The sequence below is a fragment of the Chelonia mydas genome, chromosome 5 (assembly GCF_015237465.2).
Source record: "Chelonia mydas isolate rCheMyd1 chromosome 5, rCheMyd1.pri.v2, whole genome shotgun sequence".
Classification (NCBI taxonomy): Eukaryota; Metazoa; Chordata; order Testudines; family Cheloniidae; genus Chelonia; species Chelonia mydas.
In genome coordinates this window covers 3,289,553-3,317,419 of record NC_051245.2, presented here as the reverse complement: position 1 = coordinate 3,317,419, position 27,867 = coordinate 3,289,553, and the positions used below count along the sequence as shown (strand labels likewise).

Genomic DNA, 27,867 nt, shown 5'->3' with positions numbered 1-27,867 from the left:
TTTGGTTTTAGGGTTTATTGAAGCGAGTGAAAAGCCAAGCGCCCACAGGCAGCTCCGTGGAGAGCAGGTGAGAGGCAGCAGGCGAGCAAGCAGCCGCTGGCCATGGCGCACAACGGCAGGTGGGCGGCAGGGGCAAAGGGTGGGAGTGAGGGGCTAAACCCCATCATACCTCGGGCTCTCTGAGCCCACCAGAGGGGTAGGGGCTGGCCCTGGGGTTGGCATGTGTGGGGCTGGAACTGTGGGCATCAAGAGCTTAAAAAAGCTACAGAGAATTTGTCCCTCAGCAGCAGGCCCAGGGACACTGGACCACTTCCCGCCACCCCCCTGCCTCCCACAAGCCAGAACCAGGCCCCTTGCTGATGCACATAGGAGCCAGGAGCCCACAGGGGTTACTGGGTGACATCACTCCCTGACCCCTCCGGAGCACCCTTTCAGCATATGCCACAGCGCGCCCCACTGCTGACACAGTAGGCTGACAGCAGCTCTCCACCCGCTGCAGCCTGGGAGCTCCCATGGGGTGACAGCCCCCAGAGACCCAGCTCTGAGGCTGTGGGGAGCTCACACAGCCAGTCACCCACCTAGGAGCCAGGGCCCTGGGCTCCCAAATGCCACCTCCAGCGAGCGCACGGGGGATGGGACGGGAAGCCAGTGGGACCTGTACTGGTTGCTCCTCTACAACGGGCAGACTCGGATGCTTCTGAGACCTGCAGGACTTTCCAACTGGCTCACAAGTGACACAAGTTTGCAGGTCTCAGCCTCACCTTGAGTGGTGACTATCATTGCCCGTAAAGTGGCCTGTCGAACAGACTCCACCGTGCTCTGCCCACCAGCCCCTCCAGCTGCAGAGAAGATCCCCCCCCAGCCCAATTCCCGCTGGTCAGAAAAACAAAGTAACCAAGTTCCAGTGTGCGGCCGGCGGCCCCCTCTGCAATGTGCCAGCTCCCCTCCTCGTGCGACGCGGCTTGTCACGCTGCCTCCCGTGGCCTCCCCCTGTAATGCTCCTCGGGCAGAGTCCTCAGGCGCTCAGCGGCCTGCGGGGAAAGGGAGAGCCCGGGCGAGACTTCAGCAGAGAGCCGAGGGCACTGGAACTGGCACCAAGACCCCACGTGGCTGTTCCAACTGGACGGGCAAAGAAATCGAGGGCTGATTCCTGCAGTTCAGAAGCATGGCCTATTGGGGGCACCAAACCCCTACGTCACAGCCCACCCTTCGGGGGCGGGGGGGGTTAAACTCCCAGCCTGCGCCCCACACCCGCCCCGGGTGGCCAGCCTAGGCCACTCCCAACAGAGCCCGCTCCTGAGAACACCCTGCCCCCGATCCAGGGCTCGTGCCGCTCACCTGCTCCGGCGTCAGGTCCCGCTGAGCCTGCGCTAGCATCTCGTAGCCCACCATGAACTTGCGGACAGTGGCCGAGCGGAGGAGGGGTGGGTAGTAGTGGGCGTGAAGCTGCCAGTGCCCACAGTCTTCTCCCAAGTGAGGCCCCGTGGGGGCGCCTGCCAGACACAAGCCCAGCAACGATTCCAGGTACCGGTCACGGGATGGAGACTCTGCTCACATGGCCCCCCCGAGCAGCCACCGTGACCGGCAGGGGCTGGATTTGAACCGTCAACCCCACATGCCAATCCCCTGAGCCACCCGGTGCCCTGACTTGCCCAGCACTCACCTCCCCGGCCCCCCCACCCCCCAGCCACGTACCATGCCAGCCCATGGAGTAGGGGAAGGAAACCTCAAAGAGGTTGTCGTACTTGGTGAGAAGCCTTTTCATGATTGAAGCCAGACCTGCAACACAAGGACAGCGAGTGATCTGTCACCAGCCCTAATCCAACCCGCCCGCAAGCCCTTGGCCCGTGTGGGGGCACAGATAACAGGAGGGTCCCTGGCGTGGACGGGGGGGCAAAGCTTTCAGAGGAAAAGCACAAAAACTCTTCCCTGGGTCGCATCTGGGCACAGGCAGAATCTCACGCCCCACCTGCGAGGCAGCTCGGTGCCCTGGCAGTGACTCAGTCAGCAAGGGGGAAGCTCTCCAGAACTCACGTTCCAAGCCAGAGCTCACAGCAGTCCGACCCCTCGGGCTGGGCGCCCACCCCCGGGCTGGGCCAGTTTGGGTCGCAGCTCCTAAGGGAGCCGCTATGGAAACACGAACTGGGGCCTTGCCCTTATGGGACACAGCGAGTGTTGACTCTGGAACCTAACGACAATGCAACCACCAATGCCCTTAACTACTTCACTGCTGGGCAGAGCTTGCAAGAGAGAAGAGGGATCGTGTCACCGATTGGTTGGATACAGAGAACGCCTCACCCTGGCACTGCTTGAGAAGGGAACGCTGCTCATCCTCCCTTCCCACCCACCAACCTAACCCCTGGTTCAAACTGCTCCAGCGCCTCTGGGGCGGAGCCCAAACCATCACCCTCCTCTGCACAGCCACACCTTCCCTAGTGCCTCTGGGACAGGGGAAGCTGCCCTGAGATTAACCCCGTGTTCACTGGGGGCCAGGCAGTGCCCCTGCCCCATCCCAGTTCTTTCCCAGAATCCAAGGCCAGATTGCAATCATCTAGTCTGCCCTCCTGTGGAACACAAACCTGGAACTGCCCCGTAATAAACCCTGAAGCAGATATTTTGGAAAAATACCCAGTTTTGATTTTAAAATCGTCAGTGATGGAGAACCTACCATGACCCTGGCTAAATTGTTCTAATGGTTAATTGCCCTCATTGTTAAAAATTTACGCCTTTATTTCCAGTCTGAATTTGTCTCGCTTCAACTTCCAGCCATTACATCACGTTAGACCTTCCTCTGCTAGACTGACGAGTCCATTGTTAAATATTTGCTCCCAGTGTAATTACCTAAAGGCTATAATCAAGTCACCCCTTAACCCTCTCCTTGTTCAGCTAAAAAGACTGACCTCTGAGAGTCTCTCACTCTCAGGCAGGTTTTCCAGTCCTTTAATCGTTCTTGTGGCTCTTCTCTGAACCCTCTGCAATTTATCAACATCCTTCTTGGATTGTGGGCACCAGACCTGGGCACAGGATTCCAGCAGCGGTTGCACCAGTGCCAGGTACAGATGTAAAATTACTTCTCTACTCCTACTTGAGATTCCGATTTATGCATCCCGGGATCGCGCTAGCTTGTTCGGCCACGGTGTCGCACTGGGAGCTCACATGCAACTGATTACCCACCATCAGCCCCCAACCTTCTTTAGCCTCACCGCTTCCCAGTAGAGAGTCCCGTATCCTGCACGCGCGGCCTGCATTCTCTAGTCCTAGATGGATTCATTTCCATTTAGCCCTATTAAAACGTAAGCACATTGTTTGCTTGTGCCCAGTTTACCAAGCGATTCAGATGGCTCTGTATCAGGGACCTGCCCTCTTCATTATTCACCTCACCCCCAGTCTGTGTGACATCTGCAAACTTCCCAGAGCCCTAGGACCTGTTGGGAGAGCTTGTGCCTCGCATACCGAGCCACCTGCCCTCAGCACAGCGTCGGCCGCCCCCACCTCCCAGCCTAGTGGGCCGAACATAGGGCAGGCAGGCAGGCAGGACGCCCAAGTTCTATTCCTTACTGTCAGGGAGTTGCGGGACACACCAAGCACCAGCCCAAGCCTGGCTCTGGAAGCTTCGCATGAGTGGCATGGCACCATGCAGGGACAAGCATGCAGGACTCAGCCTCCCAGCACCCCCACATCCTGAGCCCAGCTCAGCACAGAGCACCTGGGGAACTGAACAACGAAGAGCTGCCCTCCAATCCCTCGTGCTGGGCACACAGCCGGAGCTGCTTCGCCACGCTCCAGAACCCCCACTTCTGATTTCATACAGTGCAAGAGAAGGAAATGAGAACGGGGGCTGGGGACCCTGCAATCCATCAGCAGTCAAAGCGGGGGGTGGGTGGAACAATGGGAAGCAGTGATTGGAGCTGGTACGAGAGACAGGCACGCTGCCTGCATTGCAAATCCAGCATTTCTCAGGAACCTTTAAAGCTCCGGCTGCCTCCAAGCGAGGATGGGACGGGACTGAAGCGGACTCCCCTAGCAGCTGCCTTTGAGACTCTGGAGAGCGCAGTAACGCTCTGGTCTCTTTACGAATGCAAAACACAGCCCACTGCGGCACATCTGCCCGAGTCTGCGGACAGCCTGAAACAACGGCTCTGAGATATGCAAGCTGTCCCCACTCATCTCAATCGGGTGTTCCCTCTGAAGCGGAATGATGACATTACATGTTCATATGATTAACTCTCTCATTGCTGATCAGAGCACACAAAAAAGGAGAGGGTCGCATTGTGCAGATTTTCATAATAGGCTATAAACACGCTCTCATTCAGGCATCAAAAGTGGGTAGAGCTTGAGTGTAACAACTTCTTCCCACCCCCACATCTGACCCCCGCATTTGCGGGGCTCAAAGCAATTTACAAACCATGACACCTAACAGCTGCCTGCCAGGCAGAGCAGCATCATTACCCCTATTCTACAGATGGGGAAACTGAGGCAGGAAAAGCTAGATTTCCTTGCCTGGTGTCAGAGCCAGGAAAAGAACCCAGAGTCCCAGCTCCTGGTGTTGGAGAATGGCACGGTGCCTGATTCCTTGTTCTGCTGTTAGCCACAAGGAACAGATGCCTCAAGCTGCTTCTCAGCCACTGAACAAAGATTTTTGGTGAAGGATGGGCCAGTGGGCTAATCAGTGGGGAAGGTTTAAGGTCCAAGCCCTGCCTCTCGCCCCCAGCTGGAGCATGGCAGGCGTGGGTGAGAGCAGCTGGAGGGAGGGGCCAGAGGACATTCTACCCCTGCTCCAGGCTCCTCCCCATGGTCCATGGAGCAGGGGTGGACGCATGCAGCAGCTGGCTCCAGAGCAGAGCATGCACTTGGGGCAGAGGGAGGACATTGCCACCCGGGGCCAGGAGCGGGCAGCCACTTACTATCCCTTTCGCTGTCGCTGAGCTCCTGGAGGCGGCAGATGTGACGGCGGGGCAGGAGCAGGGTCTGGAAAGGCCACACGGCCCAATAGGGGACCACCACCAGCCAGTCCGCGTTCTCCACCACCAGCCGCTCCTGCAGGGGACAGAGCGCCATGCTGAAGGGCTGCAAAGCCCTCCGCACTGGGAGGGGGGGCTAGTACTGCCAGCCCTGCCCAGACACAGTGAAGCTGGGGGCAGGACCCAGGGGCGCTCCCAGGCCGCAGGTCTCTGCCATGCAAGCTAGGGCAGATCTCCCTCGCATGGCAGCAGTGGCAGGTGCTTTGAGCTCCCTGCACACCCTTTTGCAAGAGGGTCTCACACAAACACTGAGCTCTCTGAGCCCCATTACAGAAAGAAGCTAATCTTAGGAGAAGAGGCCTTGCTTAAAAGGAGTCCAGACCTGGCCCCAACAGGATCTGGAGCTGGTCCCCTCCCTGTTGCCTCCCGGGGGAGCCATGACCACCCCCAGACAGAGCCAACGCCCCCGCCCACAGGCGGCTACCTTCCTCTGGGCCTCCAGCCGGGCGTACTCCAACAGCATGGGCACGCCGCGCTCCTGGAGGTGCTGCCGCTGTGTCCGGTCCTCCAGCCGGGCTTCATTGGGGAGGAAGTTACTGGCCCAGACCTGGGGGGGGGGGGGGGGGGGGGGTGAGAAGGAGTCGCTGAAGGGGAGCAGCTGAGATACCCCACGGGGACAGTGTGAAGCGATGGGGTGGGTCTGCATGGTGCAGCTGTGCTCCACGCTGCGGGTGCCAGTGGGGACAGCAGAGGCCCCCAGCTGTGGTACCAGAGCGCCACCTACTGGCAAGAACAGGGCTGAGCACCTGGTGCCCTGCTATTTCCCTACCCGCTCCCCCTGTACGGCAGAGTGCCCTTCCTGATTCTATGATCCCCCCCAGCCCCGCATGGGCCGACAGGCAGGGACGGCACGTCTCAGCAAGGAATCGAGCCCAGCTCCTCCCCCACCTGCCTCATCTCCAGGGCCCATCCCTTCCCTGTCCTCACGGCCACCAAGGGGGCCAGTCAGCGCGTGCCCTGATGGTGGGTTCTGCAAGGTGGAGACCCACCAACCCCTGCCACAGCCATCGGGTGGGACCGACAGCATCCCCATGGCACACAGCTGGGGGTGGGGGAACAGCTGAGTGGTCTCAGAACAGCCCCTCCCCCAGGGCTTCAATCCATCTAGTTTAGATGTCTCGAGTGATGGCGCTCCCACCCGGCGGGCAGGACAGGGACCATTCCCCAACCTGACCCTGCTCACTGCAGGGAATGTTTTTCGTGAAATCAGCCTCAACTTCCTCTCTCTAAATCTCAGCCGGGCCCTCTGCGCTGTCCCCTAGGAATCCTCAGAAACTAGAGAGTCAGATGTTGGGGCCACAGCGACTGCTGTGATCATCTGTTCGGACCTCCCGCATAACCCAGGCCGGAGAGCCCCACCCAGAGATCCCCACGTCCAGCCCAAGAGCATGTGACTGAGCTGGAGCGGAAATCTGAGAGACCCCAACTCTCCATTGGAAGTACCCCCGTCTGTAGAGGCACTGGTCCCATGGCTCATCACCCTCACTCCTAGAGGTCAGCTTCCAGCCCCTGGATCTTGTTCTGCCTTTGACTCGGATAAAGGAGGCTCTGCTATAATAAATCATGTCCTGCGTAGGCACTCGCAGACCACAAGCCAGCCAGCCCGTATCCTTCCCTTCGATAAGATTGAGCTCTGCAGGTGTCTCGCTGGCACCTTCCCATGACAGGCCCCACGCCCTGCCACTCCTGGATGTCTGTGTGACAGATGCTCCCCGAGATGTCACGCGGCCAAGCCTAGCAGATTCTCCTCCTGACCCCCTCAAATCAGCCCCATTGATCGATGGCTTTTCCCTGGTCTCCCTCCAGCTCATCACCAGGTAAGAAGAAGCCAAGCCCTGAACAAACTCCTCAGCCCCAGCCCCGAGGCCCTCCCCACAGAGTGCCCCTCTCAGCATTTCACCCGAGTCACTGGGCACAACCCGTCTGAGGATGGGAGATCCGGGAGCCAGCTACTCAGCCGGGCCCAGCCCCTCGGGACTGGGTGGTTCCTGCACAGGAGATAGAAAAGCTCCCCCCATTCTGTGCCCCTTTCTATACTGGGTGCCCATTGCTGTAGCATTCAGGGGGTGCCCGACACCCACCTGTGCTGAACTGCAGCCAGCCAGAGCTGCAAGGAGCATCTCAGCAGCCCGGCGTGAACCCTGCTTGGGGGCTGTAACTGGGGGATTTCTATGCGCACAGTGGAGCCTGAGGTGGGATCTTTAGATGCTGTTTGGCAGGCAGCGCTGCAGTGGACACCTGACCAGCAACAGGCCCCTGAGGCGTCCTGTCCCTGGAAGACTGAGGGCACCGGGGAACAGATTACAGCAGACCCTACAGCAGTTAAGGGGTTTCCCTGGGCACTCTCCCCACTCTAGGGAGCTGGCATCACCATTCCTCATGGGGACACTCCGCTGGCTCCCTAGGCAGATGCAGACGGCACATCCCCCACCCCCGGAGAGTCACCAGGATGGAGCTCCAGAAGTCTCTCCCCACACAGCTCATGCGGGGCTGAGTTCCCAGCTGGGAAGCAGCTCCACAGGGAGGGCTGAGGCAGAAGGTGGCACCCTGTGGGCTAGCAGTGGGCCCCCCAGGGAGGTGGCGGGGGGCAGGAAAGCCCACCCTGCCCCTGCAATAGCTGGCAGGGCTACGCTAAGGGCTGACGCTAGCCAGAGCCGGAGAGACAGCTTTGGAAGCTAAAGGGCCTTTCGCTCCCAGCTGTATCCCAAGGGCGGAGGCCTCAACAGCTCTCTGGGAGCACCAGGAAGGATTGCTTCACATGCTCCCCACTTAAAATGCTCCCAAGCGGATGGTACAATCCCCCCCTCAAACCGCTCTATTCGGCGGCAGCCTCCCCACCTCCCAGCACAGGCACAGGGTTGGGGGAGGGATGGATTGGGGAGGTTGCTCAGAAAAAGCAGAACCTGGAACGGCCAGGAGAAGCCGCCAGTTGCAGGTTTATGCTGCCACCTGATGGTGAAATTGTGATCCACAAAGGCTGAGGCTAAACAGCGGAAAACATACAATGAGCCTCATCGTGAAGTGTAAATGCACCCGTAACATTTCCCAGATTAGAAAAGACTGGGGGGGAGGGAGGGGAGAGAAGGGAGTTGCTCTCAATGAGAAAAGTGTTTTTTGAAGATGGACAGCGAAGAGGTTTTAGATTTTTACAAGGTATCTGGTCTCCCCTCCGTTTGCTTTGCACAAGGTGTGCTTTCAACCAGCAACCGTGCGCACTTCCAGGGTTTCATCATTGTAGGGTCCCTCGCAGTGGCTATGAAGTTCTATTAACTCCTTTCTAGTTACCGCTACAGCTGTCCCCCCTGCCGCCAAACAAAACAGAAGAGGGAGAATCCGAGTGTTTTGTGGGAGGGTAACATAACCCGTTGCCCACATACAAGGCCAGATCTTCAGCTGGCACGAAGAGGCATGCCCCTTTGAAGTCAAGTTAGCTAAGTCAAGATCTATACTGCGTAGGGATCAACCCACAAAAAGTCACCCGGGCAGCCAGACAGTTTAGGAGGAACAAATGGGAAGATGCATTTATGGGCCACCCAATCTTAACCCTGACCCAATAGGGTGCACTAAACAGCTTCCATATCAGAAGGAACACTGAGAGGATTGTACGTGTGAGATTAGGGCAGTCCCTCGGCTGAGCTGTCAGCGCCTGGGACCAAGGAGGCTGAGGGAATCCCAAGTCTGGTTCACTTCGCGCTGGTGATGCTGGCCCTTTTCTTTTCGCCCTGCCCTGGGTTTGGACAGGGAGATGGCACTAGTCAGTTTCACTTGGCAGCTAGTCAGTTTCCCCGCCCACCCCTGTGCTCAGCCCACACCCCAGTGCTCAGCTCAGTGCTGTCACCTCTGGCTCTCAGGGGGAGGGAGAGGCTGAAGCAAAACCTAGTCAGGAAAGTGGCTGTGCAAAACGGCACCCCCGACACAACGCTCAGCTCACACCCCAGGCAGGAGGCAGGTCCCTGGGCAGAGGAGCTGCAATCAGATACCAGGGTGAGGTCAACCCTCCACCAGCCCAACTGCAGCATCAGGGCCCTAGACGATGGACTTGACTGCCAAGTGAGAACAGACCAGACACGAGGAAATGGAAAGCGTCGGGGGGCAAGGAGGCAGACATGGGTTAGGATTCAGACTCCATGGCTAGCCCTGCGTTGCTGTCTGGACAGCTCAGATGTCGCGAGGGAGAGGTTTAAACACTCATTTCTTGAAGGAGACGCCACAGGAGCGATTTGAACATTGCAAAGCTGGGGGCTCTGCCAGCAGGGCTCACAAGAGTCACTTTTCAGAGAAGATCAAGGGAGGAGCAGGAGGGTGCTGGGACACCCTTTCCCCTCCCCATAACACAACCCACCCACCCATGGCACAGTCGCCGGGGTGCGAGCAGCTAGCTCCCTTACCTGGCAATGAGGGTGAGGGTTGGAGCAGCCCATCATGGCCCCTTTGTTCTCAAATATCTGCAGAGAGAAGGGAAAAGAAGCTCTCGGGACTATTCTAATGTCAGCTGTCGGCAGCTGCTGGCAAGGAAGCACAGCCTAGCAGTTCGAGCACTGCCCTGAGAATCTGGACTCCATGGTCCTATTCCCTCCTCTGCCCCTGAAAGGCCTTTGCAAGTCACTCACCTCCTCTGTGCCTCAGTTTCCCTATCAACCACTTGGGGGGCGATAGTGACAGTGACTGGCCTCTGGGCGGAGCGGTTCAATGCACAGATGTAGCGAGACTCCGAGACCCCAAGTGGATGGGGAAGGAGGCCAGCCAAGCTCAATGGGTGCACTGCAGAATCCCTTTGCTCTAGATCAGACTCTTCCACACGGGCAGAGAAAGTTCTCTCTCCTTAGACCCTGGGAGCGCACAGGACCAATGGAGAGGGGAGCCCTGAGCCAAAGGCAGTGGTCTAGCAGCACGGGGAAAGTCTCAGGCTGGGAGCGAGGGGGCTCAGGGACCCGGTCACCAGTGAATCAGTGAGGACCCAGAGAACTGGGAGGAAGCTTGGTCTGGCTCTCCAGACTGTTAGGCACAACAACTCGACGGCAGCACCACTCTGGCTGGGATACAAAACCGGTGACGTCGCAGACACTCTGCCCAGCGCAGACCATGGGGGGCAGGTGGGGAACGGCAACGGGCACAGCAGGGGCAGGAGAGGCTCATAACACGCCCATTACCATTTTGCACTTCTAGTGGCTCTCAGCAGCACGCGATGCTACACCAGCGTTAATGGATTTGGCCTCACAACCATGCCCTGGGAAGGTGGGGGTTATTCTCCCGATTTCACAGGTATGGCTACCGAGGCACAGAGCCGTCACACAGGTGAGGAATCCTGGCTCCTCACTGCTAGAGCCCACGCAACGGCGACAGCACCCCCTAGCTACACAGAGCCTTGCCCCACATTGGAGGAAAGTTGTTCAGAAACTAACCCCCTGCAGCAGGTGCAGAGCACCGAATGCCACTCAGAAACACACATATCCGGGCACGTCACAGCTTGCGGCTTGGTGTGAGGAGCTGCCAGCTGTCTGATCCACCCACGCCTATATGCATGTGCCCGGAGCCTGCACTCCCCTCACCCACCCCTAGAGGGTGCAATGCATCTACGGGGGGGTTGACCTGCCGTTGCCCATGCTGCACCCCTGCAGGACCTTTCCCCACCACCGCACTGGAGAGGGGGGGAGGCACTGACCTGCACCCAGGGATAGGAAGCGCCCAGCTCCGCCGTGAGCTCCGCCCACTTGTCAATCACTGCCCGGATCTCGGCCAGCGACATGAGCGGCAGTGTCAGGTCAGACCAAGGATGGAAGCACAAGACCTTGCTGCGAGATGGGAGGGAGAGACGGCTGTGAGTGCACGAGCCCGGGGGCGGGGGCGGGGGGGGGGGGAGAGGAAGGTGTCTCCCTCACTACAGCCCAGTCACCACCACCACCCCACCCTGCTTTCCCAGCCTCCCCCAGCAATCCAGCCCCACAACAAGTGGTCCCTGCAACTGGCACTCAGCCCCCAGCCCCACCCCGGGCAGCTCAGCAGAGAGGCCCCAGACTGAGCAGGCCACAGAGACAGAGCTGCCCCACCACCGCCACCCGGGATGGCCCCATCACAGGTCTCCGTCTCCTCTCACAGCTCCCCCAGGTTCCTATACACCCAGAACAGCGGGTCTGACCAAAAGCGATGGAGACGCTGGGCTATTTGCCAGTGTTTCTATGGGGCCTGCATCCTCAGCAAGCGTGAATGCGCTCAGCCTCGCAAGCCCATGTCCCCCCCTCCCCGCACCCTGGGAGCAGCGGGTAGGGCAGAGCACTGCCCCTATTTAACAGGGCCCAGAGAGGGCAGGTGACTTGCCCAGGGAAACCAGCAGGTTGGTGGCAGAGCCAGGGCTGGAACCTGGGAGCCAGCAAGGGGTTTTGGGGTGAAGGAAATAGCTTTCAAATGCCCCACAGTGTTAACCCCTGCAGGGACGGCACCACCATGTGATTCTCCTGCCAGGACCCAGCTGGAGGGGACAGTAGACAGGAGAAGTGCCCGGGAGGGGAAACAAAGCCAAAAGCAAGAAAAGCGTCCATACAGAACACCCCGCTCCGCACGTGTCCCGAGGCCGCGTACAGAGCGCCGTCCCTTCCAATCCGAAGCAGGGAACCAGGCAGGGTGGGGGCTGGGGCTGGTGCCAGCTAGAAAGCCTACCGAGCTGCAGGGCCCCAGAGCAGCCTAGGGATAACACTGCTCCCTCATTCTGCTCGAGCGCCGCATTTGGCGTTAGGCCCCTAAGGGATTAATGGCCTCAGCCGAGGCCTTTAGGCTTCATTTACCAAACTCCTTGGGCGGATGCTGCTCGGAACAAGGGGTGGCTGCAGGCGTCTGGGGAAGGAGAGAGAGGAATGAGCCAGAGATGGACGGTGAGTGGGAACAGCCCAGGTCAGGGATGAGCAGCACCAGCCCCAACCTAGCGCAGCGCAAGCATTGCCTCCCCGGCTCCGCCGATGCCCCTCAATCCCGACCCATAGCCTCTCCTGCTACGCCAGCTTGGAACTCCCCCTGCACACACAGCTCCACCACTACCCCTCGGTCCCAACCACAGCTCCAGCCCCGGGCCCGGACTAACACAACTCACACAACCACACCAGCAACAAGCACCCCAGGGGGCGTGCCCGCGTTCCAGGGTTGGCCGCAGGGGCCGGGATCCCGGGGCAGGTGAGCCCTGCAGGGGGGCGTGCTGGGGTTCCGGGGCTGGTCGCAGGGGCCGGGCTCTCGGGGCAGGTGAGCCCTGCAGGGGGCATGCCCGGGTTCCGGAGCTGGCCGCAGGGGCCGGGCTCTCGGGGCAGGTGAGCACCGGTACCACCCTCTGCGGATTCTGGAGCTAGCCGCAGGGGCTGGGCTCTCGGGGCAGGTGAGCACCTCAGGGGCCCTTACCGGGTTCCGGGGCATCCGGCTGCAGTGCTGGGAAGTCATTGTCGAAGACAAACGTGCTCGTGTACTGCGGATTCACCTTTACCAAGAGAATGAGAGGCGGATTATGAGGGCAGGGCCCCACGGCTCATGAGAGAAGGCAGCCAGGAGCCCCCAAGTCCACACCACACCAGAGCTGTGAGTATCCTAACCCACAACCCTGGCATACCCACAGCTCTCAGGCATGGAGCCCCTTCCTGCCACGGCCACTGTCCATCAGAGCCATGTGTGGGGGAGGGGGAAGAAAAGGGTGCCCAGAATGCACTGCAGTGAGGCACACCCCTCCAGAGGGGATTGTTCCCACTGCCTCAGGGGCCCCCTCCTTTGCTCCCTGTACACGTTTGGGGGCAGGGAGAGGGATCCCATGAAGTCGGGGGCGGGGGGGTCCTGCACCCTTCCCTCTGCACATGGGACCTGTTCCCCCCCATCCATGAATCCAGGAGCAAAGGAGCTGAGCTCAGCTTGGGCTTTCCTGCGCCACTCAGTGCAGCCCAGAGGACTCAAGAGAACAGCACGGAGGCTCCCAGGCCAGCAAGGGGCACGCTAGAGAAAGAAGTGCCCGCTACACCCTCCCATGCAGAGCCTACCCACCCATGCAGAGCCTTTCAGAGGGGCATGGTGGGCTAGGACCACCCCTCCCCCTGCACACACACACACTCCGGGCCATCTATGGGCCTGCACTACCCAAGCCCTGCTGGCCTTGACAAGGGGCTCCCAGCAGGGGCCTGAGGGCAGCGCTCTCTGCAGGAATTCCTGGCTCTCAGGAGATGGTGGCGTGGGGAGGAGGAGAAGAGATGACCAGCCACAAACCACTGGGAAATGCAGAGAGCTAGAGGGGATGGATAAACTGGGTGCCTCCAGCCCATTTCCAGGGCTACAGCTGAGCAACGGAGCTTTCCTTCAGAAGGAAAAGCTCCATGTCTCAGATCCATCCCCCTGAGCCACCTGGCCCGGGGGACATGGCAATCTCCACAGGTGGGAATTTACACACATCAAGGAGCACACCGAGATTCCAACATGCTTGACGGGGATCCGCCAGCAGCCTAACGAGCTCTCTTCTGGGGGTCAGACATGCCAACAGTGACGCTAATGCCCGTGGACGCTCACGGCTCTCCCACTGAGAAGATGCCAGGTGTGGAGTCTAGTACGTCGGGGCTGAGAGCCAGAACTCCTGGGTTCTATTCCCAGCCCTGGGAGCAGAGTGGGGTCTAGCGGGCTACAGCAGTGCAGGGGCTGGGAGCCAGGACTCCTGGGTTCTATTCTCAGCTCTGCCAGATTCTCTGCATGACCCAGGACGAGTCACTCCCACTCTCTGCCCCCAGCTGTTAACCCGGCTAGCGATACCCTTCTCTCGCACACAGGCACAGCTCCATTCATTGGTGTTCTCTTCCTGGGAGGTCCCCAAGGGCCAAGCTCCACTCCCCCACCCCCCGGCCCAGTACCTCCCCGTTGGCTCGCGCTGCTCCAGGGCACAGCGGGTTGGACAGGTCACAGCGAGGGATGTCCTCTCGTGGGGGTATCTCCACCTGCCCCTGCCAGGGACGCCTCATCCGGTGGGCGGACACCAGCACCCAGTCATCCCGCAGGGGGTTATAGCGGACGTGCTGGTGCTCTGGGGGGAGGAAGGGATCAGAGGCATGAATGCGGCGGAACCTGCTGGGCTGGGAAATGCTCTGCTAAGGGGCCATCGCCTCCACCCAGGAACACCTGCAGCAAAGTAACTGATCCGTATACGTCTGTGCTGAACATCCCCGCGGCCCAGACACCGACCCAGCCCGCACGGGCAGATGGGGAGGGTGTCTAGGGTAACACCTGACAGAGGAGCAGAGCCTCACTCCTGTTACTCCCACAGCCCCCTCTGCTCCACACAAAGGACCTCATGTTTTAAGGGGGGGAATAAAATCCTTCCCCATTGCTGTTCAGTGAGAAAAGCGTCGGGGAGCAATGTTGGAAAAACAGACCGGGAAGAGGGGAGCCTGGGCACTGCGGGGCGATGATGGGGGAGATGGGCTGGGGGTCCCAGAAGCTAGGGGGAAACGCTGGGGAGATGGGATGGGGATCTCATCACTGGGGGGGGGCATGGTGGTGCTGGGGGAGTGATGGGGAATGGAGGGGGCAGGTACTTGGGGGAAATGATGGGGGAATGGGGCGTGCCAAGCACTAGGAAGGCTTGGGGGCCAGGCGCTAAGGGGGTCAGGGCACGGGGGGGGGTGAGGGACAATGGGGGACCGGGCACCAGGGGGAGGGGGGCCACGGGGGGTGAGGGACAATGGGGGACCGGGCACCAGGGGGAGGGGGGCCGGGGCGGAGCTGGGGGACCGGGCACCAGGTGGAGGGGGGGGTAACGGGGGAGGCAGAGGTGGGGGACCGGGCACCAGGCGGAGGGGGGGTCACGGGGGGGCGGAGCTGGGGGACCGGGCACCAGGCGGAGGGGGGGTCACGGGGGGGCGGAGCTGGGGGACCGGGCACCAGGCGGAGGGGGGGTCACGGGGGGGCGGAGCTGGGGGACCGGGCACCAGGTGGAGGGGGAGGGCACGGGGGGGGCGGAGGGGGGGGACCGGGCACCAGGGGAGGGACTCGGGGGGGGCGGGGCGAGCCCCCTCCTACCGCGGGGCTGGAAGGACCCGACCGCCGGCCGCGTCCCGCCGGGCCCCGAACTCTCGGGCTCCGAGCGCGCCTCCATCCGGCCCGCACCGGCCGCGGCTTCCGCGTCACGTGACTCCCCGCCGTTACAGGGGCGGCCGCTGCGCGGGGACCACGTGCTGTACGTCACTGCGCACGCGCCGCCAAGTTCCCTCCCCCCGCGCGCTGAGCTGGGAGCGGCCGCTCTGAGCCCCCGGGCAGGGGCGAGACCCTCCCCCCGGACCTGCGGCGCGCGAGCCCCGCCCCTTCTCTGGGGCCTGTCACCGCCCCGCCCCCCCGCACCCATCACTCCAGGCCAGTGCCCGCTCCGCCCCGCCCCCCGCCTGTCACTCCGAGCCAGTGCCGCTCGGCCCCGCCCCCGGCCTGTCACTCCGAGCTAGTGTCCGCTCCGCCCCTCCCCCCGCCTGTCACTCCGAGCCAGTGCTCGCTCCGCCCCTCCCCCCGCCTGTCACTCCGAGCCAGTGCCCGCTCGGCCCCGCCCCCCGCCTGTCACTCTGAGCTAGTGCCCGCTCGGCCCCGCCCCATGGCGTCGCCCTGCGAGCTGTGATTGGCCGGTGCCCTGGGCCCCCAGCGGTGCCATTGGCTGGGCGCAGCGGGCGGTCCCGCCCCCCGGCGAGGCTCGGCGCGCGCCGCGGCGGTTTGCGGCGAGGGGCGCGCGGGATGCGGGCGCTGGGGTCGCGGGCGCTGCGGGCCGGGCTGGCGCTGCTGGGCCTGGCGCTGCTGGCCCAGGGGCTGCGGAGCTGGGTCGCCTCCCGCCCCTTCGAGTTCCGGCCCGAGGAGATCGCGGCGCTCGGCCGGCACCACGCGGGTGGGTCCGGGCGCGGGGCAGGGACTCGGGGGTGTGAGGAGAACCATGGGCCTGGGGATGGAGTCCCGGGGGACCCATGGGGCAGGGGCTCGGGAGGAGACACCCATGGGGCAGGGGCTGGGGGGTAACGCGAGGGGGGCCCATTGGGTGGGGCCCCGGGGCGATGTGTGGTTCTGAGGGGGTGGGACCCATGGGACAGGGGGATGGGGGGTAACGCGAGGGGGGCCCATTGGGTGGGGCTCCGGGGTGATGTGTGGCTCTGAGGGGGTGGGACATGGGACAGGGGCTGGGGGGTAACGCGAGGGGGGCCCATTGGGTGGGGCCCCGGGGCGATGTGTGGTTCTGAGGGGGTGGGACCCATGGGGCGGTGGGGTAACACAGGGGAGATGTAAGGAGGACCCATGCGTTGGGGGGATAGGGGGTAACGTGTGGGGGGACCTATGGGGTGGGGGGCTCTGGCGGGGAGAGCCAAGTGTGAGTTGTTGGCCAAGCCTGGGGCAGGCCTCTGGGTCCCCGGCAGCCCCTGGGGTTATGGGCCGGGGTGTGGGCATCCTGGGGGTGCTGACTTTGCCCGGGTTTCTTGGTGCTGCAGGGTTGGACCATGAGCAGGCCTTCTCCAAGATCATTGTGGAGCTGCGGAAGAAGCACCCAGGCCACATCCTGCCGGATGAGGACCTGCAGTGGGTGTTTGTCAACGCGGGCGGGTGGATGGGCTCCATGTGCCTGCTCCATGCCTCGCTCACTGAGTATGTGCTGCTCTTTGGGACGGCCATCGACACCGGGGGGCACTCGGGTAAGCAGGGCTCAGCTACATTCAAGCAGAGAGGCTCGGGTTGAGGGGCGGCTATTGGGTAGCCAGTGTTTGGAGCTCACTTTGATCTCCAACTCGGGTTCTTGCACCCCAGCCTCGAGTGCTGCAGGCATGACCCTAGATCTGCAGTCTCTGGGGTTGTGCTCGCTGAGGATGGAGGCAGAACCTTTCCCCCAGGGCTCAGCCTGAAGAGGGCTGGAAAATCTCATCCCACCTTGCAAGCAGCGGGGTGGGAGGGAGATGCAGACTTTGTAGTCTTTTGCTCTCCAGGGCACAGACTGAGCCGCTTTCACAATGTGTGCAGATCACACAAGCTTCCAGCCCCCAGGAACTGAGTCATGGGTCAGGGACTCCATTGCTCCCTGCATTCAGGTCCTGAGCTCATAGCTTTACAGTCAGTCTGGGGAACTGTCCCAGATGTAGAAGAAACCCGCCCCCCACTAGGCATGAAAGCCACCTGTTTGGAAGGGGTTAAAAGAACTGCCCTAAATATGCACTTGGTCCAAACACGCTGCACGGTCCTTAGAGGGCAGTACATCTAGGGGGCCATTGGGGATCTCAGCCTCAGTGCAGTGATGCAGGGGAAGGGGGGCTTGTCTGTGGCTGTGTTTCTCTGCCTTTTAACACCTTTTACACTAAAACAAAAAAACGTGGTGTTTCCTCGACTGTGTCACGCAAACACAGCTCAGCACCCTTGGCCTCCGGCCTGCCTGGCCAGAAGAATCCCAGACAGATCCCCACGCTCCAGAGCCAAGGCAGGATTGTTCCCTGCAGTGTGTCCCCTTGAGCTTTTTCTAATCTAATAAGTGACTGAAGCAAACAGCTTCGTCCCATTTCTCTTAGACCTTTGTCATACCCCCCGATAATCTGCTCCCTCCATGGGGCTCTTCCCCATCAGGTCCTTGTACGTGTCGGTGGTGCCTTCTCTTCTCTCCCCTGCCAGCTGTGGTTGGGCTGAGCTGAAAAAATTTAGCGCTTCTGATCATTCTTCTTATGTCCGTAGCTCCCCAGCATGGCCTGTCTGGTAAGGGGAGTGTCTATGCCTCGTGATCCCTCTTGGTTATATCTCCAGTGGGGTGGCTGGGCATTCAGGATCCCCCAGCCCAGGAATGCTGTGTAAACACACTTGCAGAAAGACACCATGCTGAGGCACATAGAGGGAGCCTGTCTTGTGTCTGATTTCTCTCCTCCCCATGGGGAGTTGACTCCAGCACGTTAGCTGCTGAGCAGTGAAGCCAAGACTAATGAGAAAAGCCCAGGCTCCAGAGACTACTGGCCAAGGATGTCTGACTGCCTGTCCCTCTGATGGTCCATGCTCGGGGTGTGCTGATCAGCAGAACCCTCCAGCCTCCGAGAGCCAAAATGAGGGGGAACGCAGCTGGATCCCCGAGAATGGAGGAGGCAGAAGCAACTCGAGATCCTTTCCCTTTAGCCTGCAGCCAGCATCTCAAGGTGGCCTCAGAGCCCCTGCTCCCTTTGACTGCCTGTGGCAAACGATCATGGAGAGGAAGGTGGCAGCATGCGGTTGAGTGGGCTCCTGTCCTTGGCAGAGCCCCTGGGGACGCAACAAGCAGCCAGATCCAAGCTGTGGGTGGAAGGGATTTGTTCCATGAGGTTTTGGAGACCTGGATATTAAGGCTCCACCTTCCCCCATAGCCGTGTTGAGATTTCACACTGTGTGCCTCTCTCGCAGGTCGGTACTGGGCGGACATCTCCGACACCATCATCTCGGGGACCTTCAGGCAGTGGAAGGAGGGGACGACCAGAAGTGAAATCTATTACCCAGGTGCTGTTACCCGGGGTTCTTTCAACCCAAAACTCTTGGTAACCTTACTCTGTGCGAGGTGGTGTCAAAAAATAAATCAGTGGCGACACGGCCGTCCGATAGGTGGCTGGCACAAACAGAACAATACAAGAGTGTTCACGCTTAAAGCTATACTTTACTTAGTCTTAAACACTTACAAACGTCCGCAACAGGTGGTAAAACACCTCAAAAAATCCCAGATGCATATTTACCCAGGGTCTTGAGGCAGTCTCGAGTGGATAACTGCAACTGTCCAGTGGCCAGCCGGATGTCTGTAGGGAAGCTTGAGAGGTGTCCAGGCATTGAAGTGTCCATCAAGCTCAGGTTTCTTCCTCTTTTTATATCCAGCTTCTTAGTATTAAGTAGCTTGTTCATTAACAAAACTGCTGAGCAGAAACCAAGATAAGGGTGGAGATTTCCAGCCTGTCAGGTGGACAATTTTCCATCAGTCAAGCAGGAAAACTTTCCATCAGTTAACTGGCTGTATAGCAATAGTTAACTATTGCCAGACTTTCGAACTTGGAAAACGGCATGCTTCAGAAAAGCAACTCCAATCAGGAGGGCAGAGGATCATGTTTACTCCTTGCGGTCACTCACTCCACCTTCCCCTCCTGGTCTGTTAGTTGTGCCAGGGTTTCAGAAAGGCCTCCTCTTAGCTGCTTTCAGCAATAAGCATAGCAATTGGTATGCCAGCCGCTGGCAGTGATTTAAACATGTTACTGGGCTCTGGGCTATCAAAACTCTGCTCCCACAGTGCATTTGGCACTGTCAGCACCAGCCCCACCCTTTCGTGCTCGAAGATCTCCCCTGCATGGCTGCCTCTGCAGGGCTGGTTGCCTTGGGCTTTTCATGTACGGATTTGAACGGATAAGGCTAGAGCTTCGTTAGCCCCACAGGATAGAGGGAAACTTGCAGGGGACAGCAGATTAGCCTGCAGAACACCACACCTCTAGATCTCATGGAGGCCAAGAGTTGAGCAGGATTCAAGGAAAGCATACACACTGACGGGTAATGAACACATCTCCCTCAGGTGGGATTAAAAAACATGGGTAGGATTAGAAAACATAAAGCCGCCTGGTTCAGAGCAGGAGCCAGCCACTGAGTATCAGGAGGAAATCGCCCCTGTGGGAAGGCTGTTCCATGATTCTACACCAGGGTACATGCTTGCAATCTTCCTTGGAAGCAGCTGGTTCTGGGCTCTGTCAGGGACAGGCTTCTGGATTAGCTCCGCCCCCACCCCCCTCTGGCAGCTCTCCAGCATGGTGCTGAGCATCCCCCTTGTCCCGGGCTGGGAGTGGGGGTTCATCAGGCCCACAAAGAGCCCTGTGTGCTGTCTCTGGAGACATACCAGAGCAGCACGTTGGAACCAGTATTTTTCAGAATAACGGCCAGTGCTCTGTCTGTCTGTCTGCCTGCAGGGGACACCATAGTGCACCAATCCGGAGAGGCCACGGCTGTCCAGTGGAGCGCTGGCACCTGGATGGTGGAGTATGGCCGAGGCTTCATCCCCTCCACGCTCATGTTCGCCTTGGCCGACACCATCTTCAGCACTCAGGACTTCGGGACCCTCTTCTGCACCCTCCGGGTTTATGCCAAAGCCTTACTTCTGGAAGCCAGTGCCTATTTCAGCCACCTGGCCCAGTGAGACCACCCTCCCCAAGCACCAGCACGGCCTCACAGGAAGGGGCATCCTTTTCCCATCCCCCACCATCATGCAGATCTTACCAGAAAGGCAACGGGCAAGAGCGCCTCTGCCCCTTCCCCCGTGCACACGCAGGTGTGCCAGGTAGGCTGACCATTAGCTGTGTCATCCGCCTGCCGCAGCGAGCACTCAGCCGGGTGAGAAACAGGCAATAACAGATAAACCTAGATCACTATTTTTTTAATATCCAAATGTTCCTCTATATTTCTGTAACTAGACTGCAGCGACTGAGCTGCTGCCCACATCTGTGTGCGTCCATCCCCTCTGTCTGCAGCTGTGTCTCGTGCGCTTTGAAAACCGGGGGGCCTACAAAAAACCAATCATGGGGGTGTGTGTGACATGGATCATCCTGTGCATACACACTCTGGACATGAGAGAAACCATGCCCAGCATGTGTCTACATAGACTAGGGCCAACTGCTGAGCTCACTTGTCCCCAGCTGAACCCGGAGTAACTGCAGGGAGTTAATGGGGTTCAACTAGTGTGAATCTGGTGTCTAGCCTTGGAGGTGACATACAGCAGGGTGGGTCTGACTTCCAGACGCTGTCTGGGTAAAGTACAGATTGTATATTAGCCACTTCCCATCTCTGTTTCTCAGTGGACAGCGTCTGGTGTAAAGTACCTGTAGATGTGCTCTGTGTGGTACTTCATGCACTCAGTATAGATTACGTAGGATACCGGTGTGTATCCTGTAATCTGCCTAGTCTTCTATTTACTGTTTCTGCTATAGAATCTGTCTGATTTAGAGTTCGCTCCTGGGGGTGCTCTAATACCCAGTGTCAGTAGATGGCATGTTCCGTTAGATGCTAGCATCAAGTACCATCTGCAGTAACATGTTGCGCTACATGTTGAAAGGCCTGTGGTTTGTGCGCCTCATGCAGTCTGCGTCTGTGTCACCCTGCCCTTGTGTCCTGTTTTGTGTATGTACAATCTGCCTCTTTTGCAAGGCTCTGATGCGGGGAGATTAGGGAGGAAGGCCAGAGGCTGGAGCAGGGGCCCTTTCCATGGTGCACATTCTCCAGAGGCCCTGTTATTGTTTGTTCCTATGATGGGGAGAGCCACCATCCATCGCCTTAACAGACAGCCTTATTGCGGTGGCCTCCTGGGCTATGCACATGTCTGTACCTCCTGGTGGTGGTGCCTCAGCTGCTGGGCAGTCTGTGCCCCTAAAGGGATCTGTGTGGGCTGAGCCCCAGGGCTGGGGCGCACATGGCAGAGCTCGAGTGGAGCCAGCCTGCCCTGTGGACTGTCTCTTGTAACCGACCTTTGATGGTTATGGGGATTTGCCCCCATAGCTGTTCCCCAGTCTGAGATACCTCATTCCTCTGTGCCATGTGGCCCTGGCTCTCTCCCAAGCTAATGTACTGACATTTGAGAAATGGACGTTACTGAAGACTTTGGGGCAGGAAAGCAGTTGTTCCAAACCTGAGGGCTGCTTTCCCTGTAGGGCTTCACAGATTTTACTGCTGGGGGGAATTCTGCGCCACTGCGTGCATGGAGAAACATGTCCCACCACAGACTTTTTGCTCTCCCCCAGAAAAATGGCTTCTGTGGGGAAGCAAAAAGAAGTGGCACCAGCGCTCGCTCACTCCTCCCCTGCAGTGCAGGTGGCCCAGAGGAAGAGGTAGGTCACTGTGGGGGGGCAAGGGAAGGAGGGAGGGTCTGGTGATGCCTTAGCCACCCAGGGACATGTGGGGGAGGGGAAGGAGGAGGAAGGACGGAGACAGAGTTCCTTCTCTGCCTTCCCTGGACGGAGCAGCTGGGGCTGGGTCAGATCAAGGCCAGATCAAGGGGTCACTGTACAGTGAGCTGCTCCCCCTGTCCGCCCAACCTCCATCTGGATCTCCCCTGTCAAACCTCACCCCCACGCACACATACGTGGAGTCCCCCCTGCATCTGGAGCCAACATACCCAGAGGCCCCCACCCCCACCCAAACCCCCATGCTCCTGAGCCTCACCTCTGGCATCAGGTGCACCCCCACCCCACCAAGCCCCACTCCCCCAGCATGCGATGCCCCACTGAGTCCAACCCCAGACACTGGCCCCCAGCTGAGCCCTAACCACCTTCACCTGGACTCTCCTGCAGAGTCCCATTGACCTGGCACCCAAATGAGCTCCTGTGCATCCAGATCCCCTCCCCCCAACCAAGCTGCCCACACCAAGATTGCACCATACCTAACCTTAGCACACAATAGCAGATTTAAAGGTGGCCATCCTGCAGCAAAAAAACTTCAGGACCAGATGTCAAAGAGACACTGCTGAGCTTCAGTTCATTTGCAAATTTGACACCGTCAGCTCAGGATTAAATACAGACTGTGAATGGCGCACCAACTCCAAAAGCAGTTTCTCCTCCCTTGGGGTTCACATCTCAACTGCTAGAAGAGGGCGTCATCCTCCCTGATTGAACTAACCTCGTTATCCCTAGCCTGATTCTGGCTTGCATATTTATACTTGCCTCTGGAAATTTCCACTACATGCATCTGACGAAGTGGGTTTTCACCCATGAAAGCTCATGCTCTAATACATCTGTTAGTCTGTAAGGTGCCACAGGACTCTTTGCTGCTTTCACAGATCCTGACTAACACGGCTACCGCTCAGATACTTGATACCTAACCTTGGTCCTCATGAGGGAATTCTGCACCAAAAATTAAAAATTCTGTGCCTACAAATTCTGCAAAAGTTGCACATTTTATTTGTGAAAAGAACGCAATATAATCACACCTTCTCAATTATTTGCTGACAAGTATTTTGAAATAAATTACCAAAATAATTGAAAATGGTGTGATTATGTTGGGGTTTTTTTGAGAAATAAAATATGCAGCATTTTAAAATATTGTGTGCAGAATTTTTAATTTTTTTGGCACAGAATTCCCTCGAGTATTTTACAAACCTTTGGTCTCTTACTACAAAGGAGTGGCCCCTGGAAACTACAGGTCCTAGCATGCAATGCAAGCAGTCTAAGATGCAGTGTTATATGCTGGGCCTGCAGGTTGCCTGCGGATGGGCTACCTGCCTGGCTACATCTGAAACTGCTTCCCCCCGTGAAACTGTCCAGGGGCCAAATGTTGGTTACTTGCTTTTGGCAGCCATGTTTACAGCCTCTTTAGCCCTTCTTCAGTAATGTCTGTTTCCAAACGAGCATCACCATGAGAGCCAGCCGGCTCCAGAGCATGCGTCTTGTTCCTGGTCCTTGGACTGTCCTTCCGCCTCGGTACATGTACGGCCTGGAATCAGTCACTCTTATTTTTATCAGTGTCAAGAATAAACATGCTCATCTGGCTTAATGTTTTTATTTATTTTGTTTTGAGAGCGCGAGAGAATAGCTGGCCCGTGCAGACCTTTCCTGCATGCTTCGGGGATGGTGAGGGGAAAGGTGGTTTTGTTGGTGGTCAGTAATGAAAAGTACTGTGAATCCAAGGTTTGTATCATTTCTGCCAGAGAAGCCGAACTGACCCTAAATAAAGCTATGATTGTGTCATGGAGGCAGTGGGGGCCCCAAAGATCTGGGTCGTCGTGGGGGCCCGCCACCCCAGGCAACATCAGGTACCCTGCAGCTCCCGGCCACTGCAGGCAGCAGGGGATATCCCGCAGCTCCAAGTCATGGCTGGAGGGGACTCTTGGAGCTCTCAGCCCCCATGGATGGTGGGGACCCCTGCAGCTTCCTGCCAGCCCCTGCAGCTGCCCAGAGGCTTCCCATTGTGTCACCGATATTTTTAGTAAAAGTCAAGGACAGGTCATGGGCTTCCATGAATTTTCCTTTATTGCCAGTGACCTGTCCCTGACTTTTACTAAAAATATCCGTGACAAAATCTTAACCTTAACCTCAAGTTGCATTGGGGGAGGTTTAGGTTGGATATTAGGAAAATCTTTTTCACTGGAATGCGTTACCTAGGGAGGTGGTGGAATCTCCTTCCTTCTAAGTTTTTAAGGTCAGGCTTGACAAAGCCCTGGCTGGGATGATTTAGTTGGGGATTGGTCCTGCTTTGAGCAGGGGGTTGGACTAGATGACCTCCTGAGGTCCCTTCCAACCCTGATATTCTATGAACCTTAATCCTAAATAATCAACTCCAGGCTACAAAGGGGGGAGAGGCAGCCAACATCTCGTAATGTGCAGCCCTGCTCCCTAGGGGTAGCCAGGGTCCTGTCTCCTGAGGGGACCGCCACAAAGGCCTGGTCTAAACAGGAAGGTTTTAGCAGCATAGCTATTGCTGGTGTGGGGGGGGGGGAATCACCCTTTCAAGACATTAGCGTCACTCAGCTGTGAGTGAGTCTGCTTGTGGTGCATAAGGCAAGACAAACCCCTGCCACAGTCCATGCGTTCCTCTGGGTACAGTCAAATCACCCAGTTCTAGCCTTCCCCTCCTAAAGACTCCCTCCCTCATTGGCCTGTCAGTAATAGGCTCCAGCGGTCCATGAGCCCCTTCCCCGGCTCTCCAGGCGTCTGGCACTTTCCGTGTCTCTGGGAGAGTTTGAGCTCCTTGAGGCAGGGATCGGCTGTGGAGCTCTGGGCCCCCTTCTGGGTCAGTGACTGGGTGCTGGTGCTATTTCCTTCCTTCTCAAGAGCCCAGTCACTGAGTTCCCAAGGAGACTTTTGTTGCTCTTCTAACGTCCAGGCTGCCCCTTCCTGCTGGCCCCTCACTGCCTCAGGCCTTAGGCAGGGAGATTCTGCAGCCAGAGCCATCTTGCCCTGTGAGTCCAGGAGAGAAGCCGGCTCTGGCCATAGCTAGATCCTCCCAGGCAGGTGTAATGGGAGTTAACATGGCCAGTAAAGTCAACAGTTGGGGCTGAGGTGCACAGGGAGGAGCTGTTTTTTGGTGCCTGCTTTTCCCTCTCTCTGCCCTTACATGGCTTTATCTGCACCCCTCCTATGCCCGTGCTTTTCACCTATACAGGTCCTAGAACTAGCTGTGGACAGGAGCCCTCCCACATCCAGACTGTCCCTCACACCCCCAGTGGGCTATTTCTGGCCCACAGGTGACCCCTGTTCCCTATTGTCAGGGACCCTGAATTACTCTGTGGCCAAAATTAAACTCCCCGATGCTCTCCGAGGAATTGAAGGGAGGTGGCCTGTGCCCTCGAAAAGGGTTTTTTCCAGACAGCTGAAAGAAGGGGCCATATCCTCATGGAGCTGTGAAGATTTACACCTGCTGAGGAGCTGAGCCGAGGGCTTTCATGTCACCTTTGATTTCCCAATCCCGAGACAACAGCGATTCTTCCAGGGCTGTGATGAGAGCTGGATCGTTCAGCCCTCTGATGGGAAAACTCATGATGCTTTTTTTCCAGTAGATTTGTTATCATTACTAATGTACATAGAGACTGAATGAATAGAGCTCGTTCTCCTCCTCCATTGTAGCACTGCTCTGCCACCCCCCCCCCAACCCCCCAGTTCTCTTGCTGAACGTCAGCCTTGCTAACCTGGGACTAACGAAACATGCCAGCCAGTAACTCCTCCACGGGCAGGGGGCTCAGCGGGCTGCAGCTCCTCCCCACAGAGGTCTGTTTTTATGCTTGTAGGCGTTGATGCAGGGGGCTGGAGTTTCCCAGCGGGCACGAGATTTAGAGCTAACTTTTTGACGCCAGATCCTGTGGGCCTAAATATTGCTTTCCTCACAAACGCTGCCTGGGTGGGAAGTAGCTTTTTGTGAAGGTGAACAGGCTGTCTTCACGGCTCCATTTCCCATGGAGGTGACTCTTACCAAACTGAACAAATCTATTGAAACGCCCTAAGGCAAAGAAAAAGCGTGCACTGGAACCTTTCTCTGGGACTTACACAAAAACATTTCATTGTGGCCAAGGCCCCGCAATTGGCTTGAAATGTGGGGAGGATTGTCTGCTTTGGGCTCCACTCATTCTCCAGGCTAGCAGGGTGGGTTGACCTGATCTTTTCGCCATTTTCTGTGTGGGGCAGACTGTGTCGCAAGGCGGTCAGGGATGTGTCTTGGGGCTGTCGCTGCTCTGAGCCTGCTTGCACCCCACAACAGCTTGGGACCTTGGAAAATCCCACAATGCTTTGCTGCAGAGTAGGTCATGCTGTTGCTGGAGGCTGATCTTCCCAAAGGAGCTGTCAGGCTGTTTGTGGGCACAGCAGTTACGGAGGGGAGCATCCCCTGTCCTATGTCTAAAGCCCTACCAAATTCGTGGCCATGAAAAACGCAGTATGGACCATGAAATCTGGTCTTTTGTGAGCTTTTACCCTGTAACATACAGATCTCACGGGGGAGACCAGCATGTCTCAAATTGGGGGTCCTGACCCAAAAGGGAATTGCAGATGGGTCACAGTATTGCCACCCTTACTTCTGTGCTGCCTTCACAGCTGTGTTGGCCAGGCGCCCAGCTCTGAGGGCAGGACCCTCCCAGCAACAGTGCAGAAGTAAGGGTGGCAATACCATTCCATACCACCGGCACTTCTATGCTGCTGCCTTCACAGCTGGGCGGCTGGAGAGCGGGGGCAGCAGCACAGACATAAGGGTGGCAGTACCATACCATGCCATCCTCGCTTCTGCACTTCTACGCTGCAGCCAGCAGTAGCAGAGAAGGAAGGGTAGCAGTACCGCGACCTCTCCTGTGAGAACCTTGCCACCGCTCCACAACTTCTGGTTTTGGGTCAGGACCCCCACAATTAAACACTGTGAAATTTCAGATTTAAGTAGCTGAAATAATGAAATTTGCAATTTTTAAAACCCTGTGACTGTGAAATTGACGAGAATGGGCCCCGAATTTGATAGGGCCCTGGTCCCAACACAAAGGGTTAATCCTTGGCACGACCTCTACCAGCTCCTGGTGGGGTTGCTGCCATGAGTATGGGAGTCAAACCTCTTGGGGCCCCTTAGCTGCCTGCTCATGGTTCCTACTAGCGCCCCTTGGCCCTGCCCCCCAGTCTTTCACTCCAGGCCACTGCCCGCTCGCCGCGGCCCCCGGCCTGTCACTCCGAGCCAGTGCCCGCTCGGCCCCGCCCCCAGCCTGTCACTCCGAGCCAGTGCCCGCTCGGCCCCGCCCCCGGCCTGTCACTCCGAGCCAGTGCCCGCTCCGCCCCTCCCCCCGCCTGTCACTCAGAGCCAGTGCCCGCTCGGCCCCGCCCCTGGCCTGTCACTCCGAGCCAGTGCCCGCTCCGCCCCTCCCCCCGCCTGTCACTCAGAGCCAGTGCCCGCTCGGCCCCGCCCCCGGCCTGTCACTCCGAGCCAGTGCCCGCTCCGCCCCTCCCCCCGCCTGTCACTCCGAGCCAGTGCCCGCTCCGCCCCTCCCCCTGGTCTGTCACTCCGAGCCAATGCCTGCTCGGCCCCGCCCCCAGCCTGTCACTCCGAGCCAGTGCCCGCTCGGCCCCGCCCCCGCCTGTCACTCCGAGCCAGTGCCCGCTCGGCCCTGCCCCCGGCCTGTCACTCCGAGCCAGTGTCCGCTCGGCCCCGCCCCCGGCCTGTCACTCCGACCGAGTGCCCGCTCGGCCCCGCCCCCGGCCTGTCACTCCGAGCCAGTGTCCGCTCGGCCCCGCCCCCGGCCTGTCACTCCGAGCCAGTGCCCGCTCGGCCCCGCCCCCCGCCTGTCACTCCGAGCCAGTGCCCGCTCGGCTCCGCCCCATGGCGTCGCCCTGCGAGCTGTGATTGGCCGGTGCCCTGGGCCCCCAGCGGTGCCATTGGCTGGGCGCAGCGGGCGGTCCCGCCCCCCGGC

General features: G+C 58.7%; 2 protein-coding genes across 4 annotated transcripts; one reads left to right on the top strand and one right to left on the bottom strand.

The window, feature by feature from the left end:
- On the bottom strand, positions 1–18,813 carry GALT (galactose-1-phosphate uridylyltransferase). 3 transcript variants are annotated; one of them, XM_037902098.2, is made up of 11 exons: positions 18,716–18,813; positions 13,880–14,049; positions 12,402–12,477; positions 11,801–11,849; positions 10,684–10,813; positions 9,410–9,466; positions 5,446–5,568; positions 4,905–5,037; positions 1,696–1,779; positions 1,339–1,493; positions 1–1,031 (listed from the first exon to the last, which is right to left on the bottom strand). In XM_037902098.2, the coding sequence occupies exons 1-11, from the start codon at positions 18,804–18,806 to the stop codon at positions 966–968; spliced, it is 1,134 nt and encodes a 377-aa protein (XP_037758026.1). In that variant the 5' UTR covers positions 18,807–18,813; the 3' UTR covers positions 1–965. The 3 variants fall into 3 exon arrangements, with proteins under 3 accessions (XP_037758026.1, XP_037758027.1, XP_043402554.1); XM_037902099.2 differs by lacking the exon at positions 18,716–18,813 and adding an exon at positions 15,045–15,300; XM_043546619.1 differs by lacking the exon at positions 18,716–18,813 and adding an exon at positions 15,045–15,287 and having other exon boundaries at positions 1–1,119.
- SIGMAR1 (sigma non-opioid intracellular receptor 1) lies at positions 15,691–23,484 on the top strand. Its single transcript, XM_037902100.2, has 4 exons — positions 15,691–15,888; positions 16,481–16,681; positions 18,393–18,485; positions 19,922–23,484. The coding sequence occupies exons 1-4, from the start codon at positions 15,741–15,743 to the stop codon at positions 20,146–20,148; spliced, it is 669 nt and encodes a 222-aa protein (XP_037758028.1). The 5' UTR covers positions 15,691–15,740; the 3' UTR covers positions 20,149–23,484.
- The last annotated feature ends 4,383 nt before the right edge of the window (positions 23,485–27,867 follow it).

Bases quoted from the DNA above. Each gene is read 5' to 3' on its own strand.
- GALT (XM_037902098.2), bottom strand. From the start codon at position 18,806: ATGCCTGGACACCTCTCAAGCTTCCCTACAGACATCCGGCTGGCCACT. The intron at 5,569-9,409 runs GTAAGGGAGCTA...CCCCCCCCCCAG, and splicing joins ACCCTCACCCTCATTGCCAG to GTCTGGGCCAGTAACTTCCT. The intron at 1,780-4,904 runs GTAAGTGGCTGC...CTTGTGTTGCAG, and splicing joins CAGCGACAGCGAAAGGGATA to GTCTGGCTTCAATCATGAAA.
- SIGMAR1 (XM_037902100.2), top strand. From the start codon at position 15,741: ATGCGGGCGCTGGGGTCGCGGGCGCTGCGGGCCGGGCTGGCGCTGCTG. The intron at 16,682-18,392 runs GTAAGCAGGGCT...CCTCTCTCGCAG, and splicing joins CGACACCGGGGGGCACTCGG to GTCGGTACTGGGCGGACATC. The intron at 18,486-19,921 runs GTGCTGTTACCC...GTCTGCCTGCAG, and splicing joins AAGTGAAATCTATTACCCAG to GGGACACCATAGTGCACCAA.